The following is a 14,863-nucleotide window of genomic DNA, read 5'->3' as shown; positions in this document are numbered from 1 at the left end:
TGAAAACAAGCCAGAGATTTCTATTAGTGTAACTCACAATCATTAGAATGATCTGAAATCCATGATCAGCAGACTATTAACAACTGAAAAAATCTACTTACTTATTATTTCACAAAATCAAAATTTCTTCAATTATGTCTAACAACCTAACCAACACAAGTTTCATTTTTTTAAATGACCATAACTTGGAGTGCCATATCTCATGGAAGTGCCAAGACCACATGGAAATGAAGACCATATGCCAACCTGATAAGAACAGAAATCAGCCCATAAAGAAAAGTTTTAAACACTCAAAATGGAAACCAATTTTTCATCAAAAGTTTCTGATACTGGAGGTCGTGAATGACAGCAAAGCTAAAATAATGAAGGGTGTCAGCAATGTAGAGGGAAGTGCCCCCTAGCAGCTGACAGAAGGGGCCATCTACTGTACATGGAGATGAAATGCGTTCAAACAAAATGAGAATTACTAATAAATAAAAATATGAATCATTTGGTAGAACTTAAAAAATGGGAACGTATTCTTTTACCAACAATATAGCAAGAGCATTCTTTATTTGTACAATGAAAAGAACATAGAAAACCTCTCAGATCTTTGCTGCAAAATTCAGCTTAGCCACTTACCGCTGTCTTTTGGCACTGGATGCTGCTGCTATTAAAGCGCAGAGCCGTGACGCTGATGACCGCTCCCTGGATGTGGAAGATGCACTCGTAATTCCGCTGGCCAGACTGTGGCTGAGGAAGGTTCTTGGCAGTAAGTGTGATCGGCTTCACAACCCCCACTGGAATGTAGATCTGGGTGGATGGTAGGATCTGTGGACAGTCCTAGAGAGGAGGAAAAAAAATGAAGAAACGTCAATATATTAGGAAACTAGTTAAACAAACTACACCTAGCTTATTGTGACAAGGAGCTCTAAGGTCGTGAATCAATGATTTGAAATGTAGTGGCACTTCTCACCTGTTGTTCATAATACATGGACTTGCTGCATTTTTTTCTTGTACCATAATGCTTATAAATATATTTTGAATAAAGCCCACGTGAAACCTATTACCTATTTGAAGTTTTCATTACTTACATACCAGAGTGTGCAGTAAGATCTCAAGATGCCAGCCTACTAAAGATTCCAAGAATTAATAAAATAACAGTGGGAGGTCAAGCTTTCAGTTACAGGGCCCCAAAGCAGTAGAAATGCCCCCTCAGTCTCAGCTTTTACATGCAGGCTGGAGACTCACAACTTTAGTCTAGCATCCCCTGACTAGAGCTGCTGATAGTTCATTATTTGCACAAAATTATAAGTAATACAATAATTATGAACCACAACTAACCCTCCTATGTTCTGTTAATCTTCTCATTGTCCTGCTTGTGGCACTGTGTGCCACTGCTCTACTGCCAAGCCTATGGAATAACAGTAAAGATACTGGGGGCATTGGAATCAATGGATGTAAAGATTCTTTTGTCAGATTAGATGGCCCAGCATAGAATCTATGAAGGAATGTCCAGAAAGGGTAAGTGGCCAGTTGGTCAAGGTCTCCAGGACTGCGAATGTCTGAATTAACTGTCTCTTATAACTGAGCATGCACCCCAGAGGCTTATTTTCTTTTGAGATGCTGATGATTGGAGTTTTTGCTTTCCTCTTCTTGGCTTCCAACTGACCAAAGTTCAGTCATTAATTAATAGACGCATATCGAGGAGTTCCATTTAGGTTAATCAGTTTCAAACTACTTTGCTTTCCTGTTCGTTTAAACAAATCTGTGTACACAACATCTACATGAGAATTTGTCACAGCTCTCTGCCCCTGCACTCAGTGAAGAGAACGTTACAAAATGAAAATCAATTGAACTGAACTGAAAGCAACAAGCTATACAAGATAAATTGAACAGAAAGTAAACATTAGTTGATGCAATAACTGCTAATTTAAGATTTTTAACATTGACTACTGATAATTAAATTTTCAAAGGAGTTGTTAAAACGGATTAAGCAGGCATTTTAATTAATTAAATATATTTAAGGACAGTACACAGGTCAAAAATAGGTGCTTTAAAAATGGAATTTTAAAAAAAGCACTTCTTTACATAAAGGGTCAAGAGAGTATGAAACTAAGGAGTCATTACTTTCCTTTGTTAGGCACTGCAGTCAGTTCACATGTATACAGAATCATCACCTAGAACTGGCATGAATACGTTGAAAATGAAAAAGGGACGTTACACTCTGTATTATTAATTACACAGCCTCTACAAGCGTGGCAATTAGGTACAGAAATAGAATATATCTATGCAATATAAGTTGAAAAAAGGTTCAGCTAATTAGTATAACTGTAACTTTTTCTCCCCAATGCCTGTTCAATATATACAACTACACAATAGCTATATAAGAACCAAAATTATACTGTACAGTCAATAACCACCTAAGAATAATGTTATATATTTCACTTACAAAATTCTGCCTTAAATGAATGCCATCATAGTCATTAAATAAAAACGAACTTCTATTTTGTTGATCATTCACTTGATCAAAATTTGGAAACTGATGAAATATTGAAAACACACAAGGAGCGATCAACCGCAAATGCACTGGAATGCTGGGAAAAATGAAACCCACGAAACCCAGATTTACTCAAATCGGGGATTTTTGAAGTACAGTGCAATTTTGTCTTCCATATTTTTCTTTTACTGTACAATTTGAAGGAAGGCTACGTTAGCTCTCCCGCTCCTGGCTACATACGATTACTCAGGGAAATGCTGATTTTGCTTCCTGAGCACTTTTGAGTGTTTCTCATGGATTTTTAGCCTGCTAATCTCAAAAATCACCTTTAAAATTTCCTGTCACGTACTGATTTATTGTAATGACTTACTTTTGCGATTATATGTACAGTACAAGTATGCACCACTTAATGTTCACGATACGATTCTATGAAATAGAAAGTTATATGATTTGAACATGCGAACACCATATTATATACTGTACTTAGCAAAGTTACATGGGATATTGTGGCGTACTTTTTTTGACTACATACAGAGAGATAACGCTACAACGCTTCAGAGATGTGCAATATGCAACACTGGAACACTGCTGCCTATGAGTTGAAGCATACACTATTATACAGTAAACTTTTTGTTTGTCAGTAGGGAAAGTTAAAATTAAAATAATAATATAAAGTACAGTATAGTACATTACTGGAAGTGAAATTGCTTTGTATACAAAGGACATGAGATATACGTATTTGTGAAGTTGCTGTGTTCGCTACATCCAGTTACATTTGCTACGTTCCGTTCTCCAATAGGGATTATTGAACTCTTATTAGTTTTTGGGACCACTAATGTTTTTGTGATCAGACTTTGCTTGAATGGACATCAGTCAGTGCACAACTGTATACATATGCAGTACAACAACTAAAACTAGAACATTTGTGGTGATCTAAAAGTACTGCGTGCCATGCGCTTCTAGGAATGCAGTCTGGATATACAGTACCAAGTACTGTTGTTTCATCTGTGAATGATCGGCCGGCTGTGCTACACAGATATACTACATTAAAAAGACTGACCACTCTGTAGATGTTTGGTTTCTGGACAACAAAGTGAGGCATAAAAACAGTTGTTGACCCAACAAAGATATCATTGCCTCCTCTTCATATTATTATTATAATTATTAGTGTTGTTATTATTATTAACTTATTATTTGTCAGATGCTTTTATCCAAGGTGATTTCCAACAATTTGAGAGATACAATTAGCTACATTTCTTTTAGTTTTTTCAGTTAGAACACAGGCAAGTGACATGACTTGCTCAGGGTCACACAGTGTCAGTAGCGGAAATTAAACCCACAACCTCAGGGTTTGAAGTTCAAAGTCTTAATATAAATATTTCATAAAAGTGATTAACATGGAAAATGAAGGATTTCGATATTTAGGAAGGCATTTTTGTTGATCCACAAATCATATGTATCATCAACGTCAAGCGGTTTGAAGATCTGCTAGTGGGACCTGACAAAAATCACACTGGAAGGCATTCAAGGGCGTTGTGGAGAGTGTTCTTCTCAGCTTGGCATGTGTAGATCCTGGCTGGTGGAACAAGCTTCCTACCTCCATTCAAAATTCGGACTCCCTCAACATGTTTAGGAAGCGTTTGAAAACTCTCTTGTTGGGTGAATTTCTTTCTAACTGATAGTAACTTTGTTGAGTTTCTGAACCCAAGGAAGTGTAACTAAATGGCAGTTTTGTTCTGAGGTCTTAATTTGTGTTACAGGATGAGGTTACAAATCGATCATACACTTGTTCCCAACAGTCCCCAAGACCGATGTTTACTTGATTACCATATATACTTGCATATAAATCAAAAATCTATCATAAAATCAGACCCCGACTTATACGCCCGTTCAAAAATGCTACACTTACATTTTTTTTTTACATCTTCTTGCCTCCTCCAATCTCGCACCAGTTTCTCAGATGCATCGAATTTTGTTGCGGCAGCACAGTTTCCAATTTTTTTCACCACTTCAACGAGTTATAATTTAAAACCACCTTCATATTTTCTTCTGATCGAACACTTCATCGTAGATCAGGGATGCTCTTACAATAAAGGTGTATGAGCAAATGTCGCTTTGGAATAGTTTGGGTATTACCGTGTGGTCACGTAGGCACAATACATAGGAACAAAAGGCAGTGTGCTCCATGGTTACTTTCTCAGGTGGGCATTAGCATATCATAATCTCTTGGATCAATAGCGTGAGTTTTCCGCATTCGACTTATATGACTGACATTGTAAAATTCAGGAAATTATACAGTAAAATCAAGCCCTGACTTATCCGCGGGAGAACTTAAACGCGAGTATATACGGTATGTTGACCTCTTTTGTAATCTACAGAGTACTAGACTACGTCCAGCTGGTGGACAACATGCGTCAAGCATACAAAACCAGGCAGCACAACATGGTGCTAAAGATTCATATCTTACATTCACACTTGGACTTCTTCCCTTCTAATCCTTGTCCAGTCAGTGGCGAGCATAGTGAATGGTTTCATCAGGACATTACAATGATGGAAAAGTGGTATCTGGGCAAGCATAGACTATCAGTAATGGCCAGCTGTTGTTAGGGTACTGAAACAAGAAGCATTAGATGCTGAATACAAACGAAACTCACAACAAAACATTTCGAGTTCAGTTGAAGTAATGCAGTGAATGCATCAGCATCATTAAACGATTAAACACACTAAATTTAATAAAAGTTAATTTCTTATTTCTCCAAATTCCTATGTGATATAGTCAATCTAATCTCACCATCTCACACCACTTTTACTGGTTAGGGTCACTGGAATAATCAATCTTAAATTATACTTGTGTTCAGCTTGAAGCTGTCTATCATATTCACCAAAAATTTTCAGTTACCAAAACGTCTTCCCACAATGACGTGGTGAATGCCAGGTTTGAATACTGGGCCCGAAGCAATGTTTGAGGGGCAGTTTCATATTCTCCTCATGTCTGAGGGTGGTTTTCTTCGATTTCGCTCCCAAAGAGTTGTGTGTTGGGTTGACTGCTGCCTCTAAACTTGCTAAATGCAAGTAAGTGGGCTCACCTTGTGACTGATTCTGCTGGAATAGGATTCGTCAGTGCTGGGAAGAAGGTGGGGTTTTGGGTAATGAGAACCCACAAAGAGGTGTGTGTCAGAGGATCTTGGGATATCTAATTGACAATTTGTTTAACTTCAGGTAATTGCAGATAGATAGCAGAGTTCTATTTTAAAGTATATAGAAAGTCCCTGTATTGCGTTTCCAGCTGAGATCAGATTCTAGGCCGGAATGCTGAACCTGTGTACACAAATGTGCATATAATGTATGTTCATTGGTAGTTTTCTGGGCTTATTTTGCCCAGCATAGCACAGAAGCCGAGCCAAGCAGCACCAGTCAGTACCAAACCCTGGATGGGGCAGCTGCCCGTAGCAGAGCACACAGGCTTCATTAACCTGCCGATCTCTAGGTTGTGGGAGAAAAATAAGAGAAAACCACATGAAGACAGGTTATACTGTATAGCACACGTTATGTAAATATTTAAATATAATTCTAATACCACAACAAGTCAACAAGGACTGCACAAAGAAATCTATAGAAGTAGCACATCTTCGTGAGGGAAGAGAGCGTGAGCGAGTGTCAGGCCTTAGACATTTATAAAGATTTATTACCCACAATAAAAGAGATATAGGTGTGGAAGTTGTCTCCATTTCTTTTCATCTGATTTGCTATTAACGTTTCAGAGGAGAACACTAAATATTTCTATAATATTAAAACAGATTGATATGGGAAATCTTCCTTAAAAATAATGATGGTGCTAAATTCCACCAAAGAGCCTAAAAAAAGCAGAAGGCACAAATGCTTGTCGCTGGGAAGCACTGTGGGCACCATGCTGCTGTGTACGTCAGGAGAACAGAGAAGTCAGTGTGACCTATAAAGACCACTTGTTATTTTGCAACCCCATCCTTTCCACAAATTTAGCTGCACGGAGGCATTTCCATTGTATAGACATCCTCGTGACATTTAATTAATTAACTGATATGTGGCCCCCCTATAGTTTTAGAAAAACAAATAATTACGACTTTTTTTTTTTTGCAGCTTAGGGTTATGAACTCGTCAGGGGATCTTCTCTGGGAGATGGAACATGTTTCACTATTTATTGCACACCTTCCACCTCACCACCACCACCATCACTTAAAAAGGGCAGCTCACCAGCATGAAGAGGAAGCTGTGAATCGCAGCTTAAACATAAGGCAGGGACGCTCAACAGAGAATGGCACTTGGGGGGGGGGGGGCGTGGGGTCGCAATGGCAAACTGTCTCACTTACACATTATCAGCGCACTCTGAGCATAACACTATCCTTTTGTTCAACTCTTTTAAATACAACTTGATATCCTGTAGTTTGAACACTCTGATGCTCCCGGCCATCACAAACCTGAACTAAGTGAGCTAATAAATGGACGGGTGGGTTACTAATCTCTCAATGCACACTAAGGGTGTACACTCACTAGGCACGTGTGTTCCTTACTGTGCCCAAACACAATTTCCCCACTATCTCCCGCTGGCCTGCACTCACACACGTTTTCGTCATCACCATGTGACTTTGTGTAAAGCCAAGACGAGATCTGAACACGGAGTGACAGTCTGCCTGCTAAAATGATTTTCCTCATTTTGCGTTTTTTTTTTTTTATGGAGTCATGTAGGGCAGGATAACTCTCTGCCCTCTAAAAAATTATTGAGTGTACAGTGCCTGCAAGGAGATATTTGCACAGACAAATGATGTTAACCCTGAAACTGACACGTACTTCGGGTGGGTTAATGCATCCCTGGATGCCAAATAGTTTTTTGCTGCACTTTTTAAGTAAACGTCACAATTCACCAAGAAGAAGTGAAATTTTAATGAAACACATATTTTTTTTCATGCAACGAGCATCACAATTACAGTAATCCCTCCTCCATCGAGGGGGTTGCGTTCCAGAGCCACCCGCGAAATAAGAAAATCCACGAAGTAGAAGCCATATGTTTATATGGTTATTTTTATATTGTCATGCTTGGGTCACAGATTTGCGCAGAAACACAGGAGGTTGTAGAGAGACAGGAACGTTATTCAAACACTGCAAACAAACATTTGTCTCTTTTTCAAAAGTTTAAACTGTGCTCCATGACAAGACAGAGATGACAGTTCTGTCTCACAATTAAAAGAATGCAAACATATCTTCCTTTTCAAAGGAGTGCGCGTCAGGAGAGAGAGAGAGAGAGAGAGAACAAAGCAAGCAGTCAAAAATCAATAGGGCTGTTTGGCTTTTAAGTATGCGAAGCACCGCCGGTACAAAGCTGTTGAAGGCGGCAGCTCACACCCCCTCCGTCAGGAGCAGAGAGAGAGAGAGAGAGAGAGACAGAGAAAAACAAACTGAAAAATCAATACGTGCCCTTTGAGCTTTTAAGTATGCGAAGCACCGTGCTGCATGTCGCTTCACGAAGCAGCTGCACACAGAAGGTAGCAACGTGAAGATAATCTTTCAGCATTTTTAGACGAGCATCCGTATCGTCTAGGTGTGCGAACAGCCCCCCTACTCACACCCCCTACGTCAGGATCAGAGAAAGTCAGCGCAAGAGAGACAGAGAAAAGTAAGTTGGGTAGCTTCTCAGCCATCTGCCAATAGCGTCCCTTGTATGAAATCAACTGGGCAAACCAACTGAGGAAGCATGTACCAGAAATTAAAAGACCCATTGTCCTCAGAAATCCGCGAACCAGCAAAAAATCCGCAATATATATTTAAATATGCTTACATATAAAATCCGCGATAGAGTGAAGCCGTGAAAGGCGAAGCGCGATATAGCGAGGGATCACTGTACTACATCACTGATCATTTTACACACTGCCAATGAACTACTGTATAAAAACTATTAAAAAAAAACTACTGGAACAATATGTACAGGGTGCAATTGACGCCATTGATTAAATTCAGTAAATCAACTGCGCTTGAACTGGCTGCACAAGCACACAGAGGCCAACGCTGATGCTTGCAGGTTAAATAATAATAATAATTCTTTGCATTTATATAGCAAAGTGCTCAACAATTGCAGGTTAAGGGGCTTGCTCAAGGGCCAAACAGAGCAGAGTCCCTATTGGCATTTACGGGATTTGAACCAGCAACCTTCCGATTCCAGTGCGGGTCCCTAGCCTCAGAGCCACCACTCCGCCTAGTCTAGTGCAGTGGCTGAATCCCAGGGACAGTGATGCTGATTTGCTAGGGGGTGGCAGTGGTCATGAGCTGGCTGCTCAACGAATGTACGGCATGGACTGATCAGCTCCGGCCTGCTGGCAAATTGCACTGGGAAGCAACTATAGTCGGTTGTGGCATTCAACGAATGTATGTCGCCGAATATACTTGGCTCTGGCGTGCTGGCAAATTGCATTGGGAACCAACCGTAGCCAGTTCCAATGGTTTAAGGTTTAAGGGAGGAATTTGCAACTTTTCTGGCCAACTACAATTCACGTTCATCTGTAAGGCGAGAGTTAAAACCGGTTTTTAACTCAAATGGTATCGAATGAAATGACGTGGCATCATTGACGTCACGTCTTTGAACCGGGCTCGGGCACGTTTAGCGATCACACTGTTCCCGAATCCTACTGAACCGTACCCGGGCCCAGCTCTTCCAAGCGTGCCAGGGCACGGTACGGTTAGCCTGGCATGGAACGATCACACTAGTCAAATGAACTAGACTTTTGGGGGGTTCTTGCCAACTACAATTAACGTTCATCTGCAAGGTGAGAATTAAAACCCGTTTTTAACTCAAATGGTATCGAATGAAATGACGCTGCATCATTGATGTCACGTCTTTGAACCGGGCTCAGGCACATTTAGCAATCACACTGTTCCCAACTCCTACTGAACCGTACCCGGGCCCAGGTATTCCAAACGTGCCAGGGCACAGTACGGTTAGCCTGGCATGGAACGATCACACTAGTCAAATGAACTAGACTATGGGGGGTTACGTGTGGACAAACGTGCTCGGCCACGTAACAAATTGCAAGTGTGGTTACACCTTAACATGCTAAACTGAGTGGAAACCGGAGGTCTACAGATATGTCCGCCACCATTAGAACGCCTTAGAAAATGGATGGAAAAGCTGTTGTCACCTTTAGCCAAGTGCCAATAATCAGATGTATCATCTTTGATTAACTATTCTAGGTGTACTCTAAAAACTCTTTGTGTCGATACTTCATTCACTCCAAAGCAGTTTATGAACATGCTTACTATAGAAGGAGCTATCAAAAGTGATTTAAAATGGATTCATCTTTTGCTTTAGATAGGTGCTGCCCTTAAGCCAATAGTACTGGTGAGAAGACAGTGGACTGCAGAAGAGAACAGTGGGAGCGCAGTCTGCCAATTATCACTGACATTCATTAAGCCTAATGACGACAAATGGGGAAGGCAATTTCAATTTTCAACACCTAGCCTAGAGGGAGATATCTCTAATGTATTATATTCATGTTAAAGGAAAGACAAATTCACATTTGTTAAGATTAAAGTTCTATCAAGGTATATCTGCAGCACATGTATATATTATATCCTTGTTTATACAAATACACAAATTTATGTGTCAGTGTTTGTTATGTAATTTACGCAGACAGACACATATAGATACAGTATACACCTGTACATGTACAGTGCCTTGTGAGGGTATTCAGACACACGTGTTTGTGTTTAGGTAAATACATATCTGCCCACAACTACCGTACATGTTAATAACAGTGCTTTTAAAAAGCTAAGCACTTGTTCACACACTCAGCTTTAGGAAAGCCTTTCTGCAAAAGACGCCTACGCATAATTAAAAGGGTATATCTTAAGAGAAAAATAACAAAAAGCTTGACAAATTATTCACACCAATTATTTCTTGCAGCCCAAACAACTCCCCGTGTGGCTCAGTTTGAGCCGTCATTCTCTGTAAATACAAAGAAGCTTGTCTGGCGTTTGTAAAGCAGGGGGGAAACTTGGTTGGCATTACTTCAGCTATGCCACATTAAAATAATAATACCACAATTTTCCACAATATGTGACAAGGCATTGTTTTTATACTAAGCCTTACCAGAATGGAATATTATAATGAAGAAACTATTTAATATCCAAAAGATTTGCGAAAGGTTGCACAAAGGATAAGCAGTATTACCTATAGACCAAGCTACACTCAAATCATGAAGTGACAAAACATGTCACATAGTATACAAAATAATACAATGTTGTGCTGTCTTCAGCCTATTACCAGTTTTAACAAAACTGAGGAAAATAGCCTTTGTATGCTGTGTATAATGCTCAGTCTCCAGCAATGTGAAATTTTTATGTACCGTCTTCTTTAAATTTGTGTTAAACTTGTGTCCAGATGTTCCCAGTCATGTTCAATGGCATTTATATCTGATATCTGGCGTAACCCGAACAAAATGCTACTTGCCTTTTCAACACTTCAAAGATTATGTGATGGCAGATGTGTGTCAAACAGCTCATAAACCCTCGTAATAAATCCTCCTAAAACCACAAGATGCCGGCATTGTGAAGTGGAACAAGGTTATCACAAAGTATGTGACCAGCACAATGTAATCCTTAGTGAAATCTGAACTGCCAAGAGCACACAAACAGCCAAGCAGAAGGTATGAAATATAAATTAGCATCCAACGGAAGGCAGCTTACAAAGCATTTAACAAATGTTAAATTAACAACAGGACTGGAGATTTCGGTGATTGCAAAGCTTCAGGGTAATTGCCCTCTAGTTAAATGAACGGACGTAAAAGTGTGTAGACACGTCTCTTATCAATATTTGACTTGGACATCAGGGAACCCATTCCATATTGGCTGCACTATGCAGGACACTTTAGTATATTGCACACATCTGGCTAATCTGTTTAACAGTTCCATCTGGAGCAGAGCTAACTGGTAGAATGTAGTGGGCTTTGGCTGAGAAGGAGTGGGACACCAAGTGAAAACCTATGTGGATAAGGGACATATGCTGAGTTGATGAAGGTGATGATCCAAGCAAAGACTGAACCTAAAAGCAAAGAGACGATGGCAAAAAGCCATAATGTCATCACCAAGTTGCTAAGAATATGAGCAGACGACAGGTAGTACAGGTAAGCCATTCATTATAGATTAACGAATATAAAGTTCAATTTTAAAGATAGGAACCCTGGGCATGATACCTACACTCTGACTGAAAAGTCTATGAGTTGTATTGTACTAATTGAGAATAGTGCTAAATAACTTAGCATTGACCACCCGGAAGGTATTGTTCCCCTGAAAAATCATCTCAGAAATATTATTATATTCATTTTGTTTCTGTACATTACAATTTAACATGTTATAGTTGAAAAGTAAAGCTTCAATTCCAAGAAGCCCAAAGTATCAGAATCTCCTGTATCCTACCGATTACTCCAATCATTCAGTTCTGGAAACCTCGCTGGTAGTAAATCTTGTAGCCTCTAACTTAATCTAAGAAAAAGAATGTTTATTCCCCTACACCATGCCATTCTTTACCCATCACAGAAGGCAGCAACTAACTTCACTCTGCACGCCCAACATTTATTTCTGCTGGCTTTCCTCCCTGCTGTTTTTAAGAAACAAGACCTGCAGTGTGATCGCTTCAGCACCTGTCTGCTGGAATGTCCCGCTTGACTGAACAGCTTGAGGGCTACATCTACACCACCAGAGTAGCCGTCTGCAGGATCTTACACTTGACAGTCAGCTTGACAGCAGTGCCAGGCAGCCCAGCTAATGGAGTCATGGGCCAGGGATTAACCCAGCACAGCCAAAGGTTGCCAAGAGCTGGATATGAGCTAAGCCAATTTCAGGGAGATGAACCCGACTCAGGTGTTTAGTGTTACCAGTGGGGAGGGGCACAGAAGAAAGAAAGAAAGAAAGAAAGAAAGAAAGAAAGAAAGAAAGAAAGAAAGAAAGAAAGAAAGAAAGAAAGAAAGAAAGAAAGAAAGAAAGAAAGAAAGAAAGAAAGAAAGAGAATGTTAGGAGAACAGACTCCACTTGTTTGATCTTAGTTGCATATCTCTCTATTATAATAAAAAAATCCTGGGACAAGACAAGACTTCATAGCCTGGAACGAGACGTGACTTTTTCAGAGAGATACTTTCATGTCCCATGAGACGAGACTTTGTGCCAAGAGATTTAACTAAGCCCAGGGCCAGAAATAAAAGAGAAAGAGTAGATGTCGTGAAGAATTCAAAAACGATGGCGCGATACATATGCACAGCAGGTTAGAGATAACGAAAGTGCTAAAATTCGAAAGTCTCAAAAAATTATAGTAAAGATCGCATTAGCGCTAACAAACGGAAATTATTACTCGGTGAAATAATGAAACAGTGAAAAAAGATCGAATATATTGTTCGATTTAAACTTTAAGTCAAAGATTTGTAGATCGTCTAATTCGTGTTGCCATCAGGGAAAAGTAGTGTTTCTACCCAATGAATAAACGATTTGTTGTGTGGTGAAAGTGAAATCCACATATGCGAGCGGCAGAGACGTGAAGTGGCTGGTGTGTAGTGCAGGCCATGGGGGTTGGCGAGCGAAGCGAGCAGGGGGTGAAGCCCCCTAGTAAATATGTATAAAAATAAGGACAGGGAATTACTGGCATGTTTCTTCTGTGTGTTTGGGGACAAAATATGTATTTTTTTTCCTCTTTCAGTTATGAAAATCTCAAAAACCTTCTTTAATAACAAGAATTCCTTAATATTTTATTTCAAATTGAGTTAATCCAGAGTGAGAATTAAAGTAAGGTTTCAGATATAAGGAGGACTTTTCGATCACTTTTAAATAAGCTGGATGATCTGTCACATCCAGTGCTTGAAGTGGAACCCAATTACTGATGGTACCCTGTTTTTGACAATACAATAACATTCAACAGAAGAGTGGGTCAGAAGGGTCCTCCATGAAGCTTCCAACGCTGGCCTTTAGCCGCAGTGGTATGCTAAGAAAGGGTGCTGGTACTCCATGACCTGTTCTTAGCATATCAGTGAGTACCGGCCCATTGTAAGTACTTCTCACATCTCATGACGTGACCTTGGCAAGTTCAGGTAATGTGGCATTTTGGGTACTGCAGAGAACTAGCTTAAACGTCTTATTTCAGACCTGCTGTACAGGTTTCATCTGATATGATCAGAAAGAGTGGAAGAGGCTGGACATCTATGTGAATAAGCAATAGTAGTAAACAAGTGAGCACATTGCAATTAGAAATAAAATCGGGAGTGAACTACCCTAGACTTTCTCGCATACTCAGCTATGGGGATGGATATTTGAGGAGTAAACCGCAAGATAATGAATATATTTTTATTTTATGTACATTAAAGAACCATCAACAACAAATCAAATAATAATTATATATTGAACAATTATTACAAAAGTAAAGTTGACTAAATCGGACTCTGCAGCTGCATTAATATAAGGTAAAGTACCATTAATGATTAGCGGAAATAGCTCAAAAGTTGATAGAAATCTACGTTTTGTACCTAATACTTGTATGCAAAATTTGTCTGACCTAAGTGAAAGCGTACGCAAGTTATCGTGTTTACATACACAGACACACACACAGACATAATTCCAAAAATGGTATTTTCGGACTCAGAGAGGTCTAAAACATTGAGATTTATCAAAATCTCAAAATTGAATTTTTGGAGGATTCCAATACTTTCCCTATACTTTGTATACAAGAAAGTCAGGGAGGTCTAAAACGTCGAGATTCATCAAAATCGCTACGTCGAATTTTTGGATGATTGCAATACTTACCCTATACTTTGTATACGAGAAAGTAATAATGCGCAATCTAGACACTGAAAAGCTAACCGAATTAATCTGTTACTGCCCAAAGAGATAAGTTACATCATCCTTGTTAAGGTTTATTAACTCAGCAACAGAAATGACTTGCTCTGCTACCAACAATGATGAGCCATTATGACCGTAAAATGCAGGAGTCTTCAACCAGGGGGACTTTGGTAGGAAAAAACTTCTACCAAGATGTTCCATTTGTGGACACAACAAAGTGGACCCGCTCTAAGCAATACCTTTAAATGTCAACCTGTGGCACAACTGGGCACAACTTCAACTAAAGAAAGGAACCCTTCAAATGCCAGGTGTTTCCAAATACAGGGCACCCTTATGTCTTATTGGCAGGTATGTCATGAGTTAAATAACTAATCCCATGTAGCCAATGTATTTTATGCTGAGGATAAGCCTGAGGTCTGAGTTATACTTATGTAATCAATTTATTTTAGGTTCATACTTTTAATTATTTGAGACCATTTTGCAGAGATTCATTTTTGGTATGACATTAAAGGGACTTTTTCAGTTGACCAGTGTCAAAAAAGC

At 39.5% G+C, this 14,863-nt stretch overlaps 1 protein-coding gene across 2 annotated transcripts in view; it reads right to left on the bottom strand.

Moving 5' to 3' along the window:
* Positions 1–14,863, bottom strand: part of LOC114668853 (plexin-A1-like) — a 727,343-nt gene that overhangs the window by 260,063 nt on the left and 452,417 nt on the right. For both annotated transcript variants that reach the window (XM_051921286.1, XM_051921287.1), the window contains exon 10: positions 622–822. In XM_051921286.1, the coding sequence (XP_051777246.1) occupies positions 622–822 (201 nt within the window). The remainder of the gene's footprint in view (positions 1–621; positions 823–14,863) is intronic.

This window comes from Erpetoichthys calabaricus, chromosome 18 (assembly GCF_900747795.2).
Source record: "Erpetoichthys calabaricus chromosome 18, fErpCal1.3, whole genome shotgun sequence".
In the NCBI taxonomy this organism is placed as follows: domain Eukaryota; kingdom Metazoa; phylum Chordata; class Cladistia; order Polypteriformes; family Polypteridae; genus Erpetoichthys; species Erpetoichthys calabaricus.
Note: the sequence above shows the minus strand (reverse complement) of the source record. Positions and strands in the feature narration are given on the sequence as shown.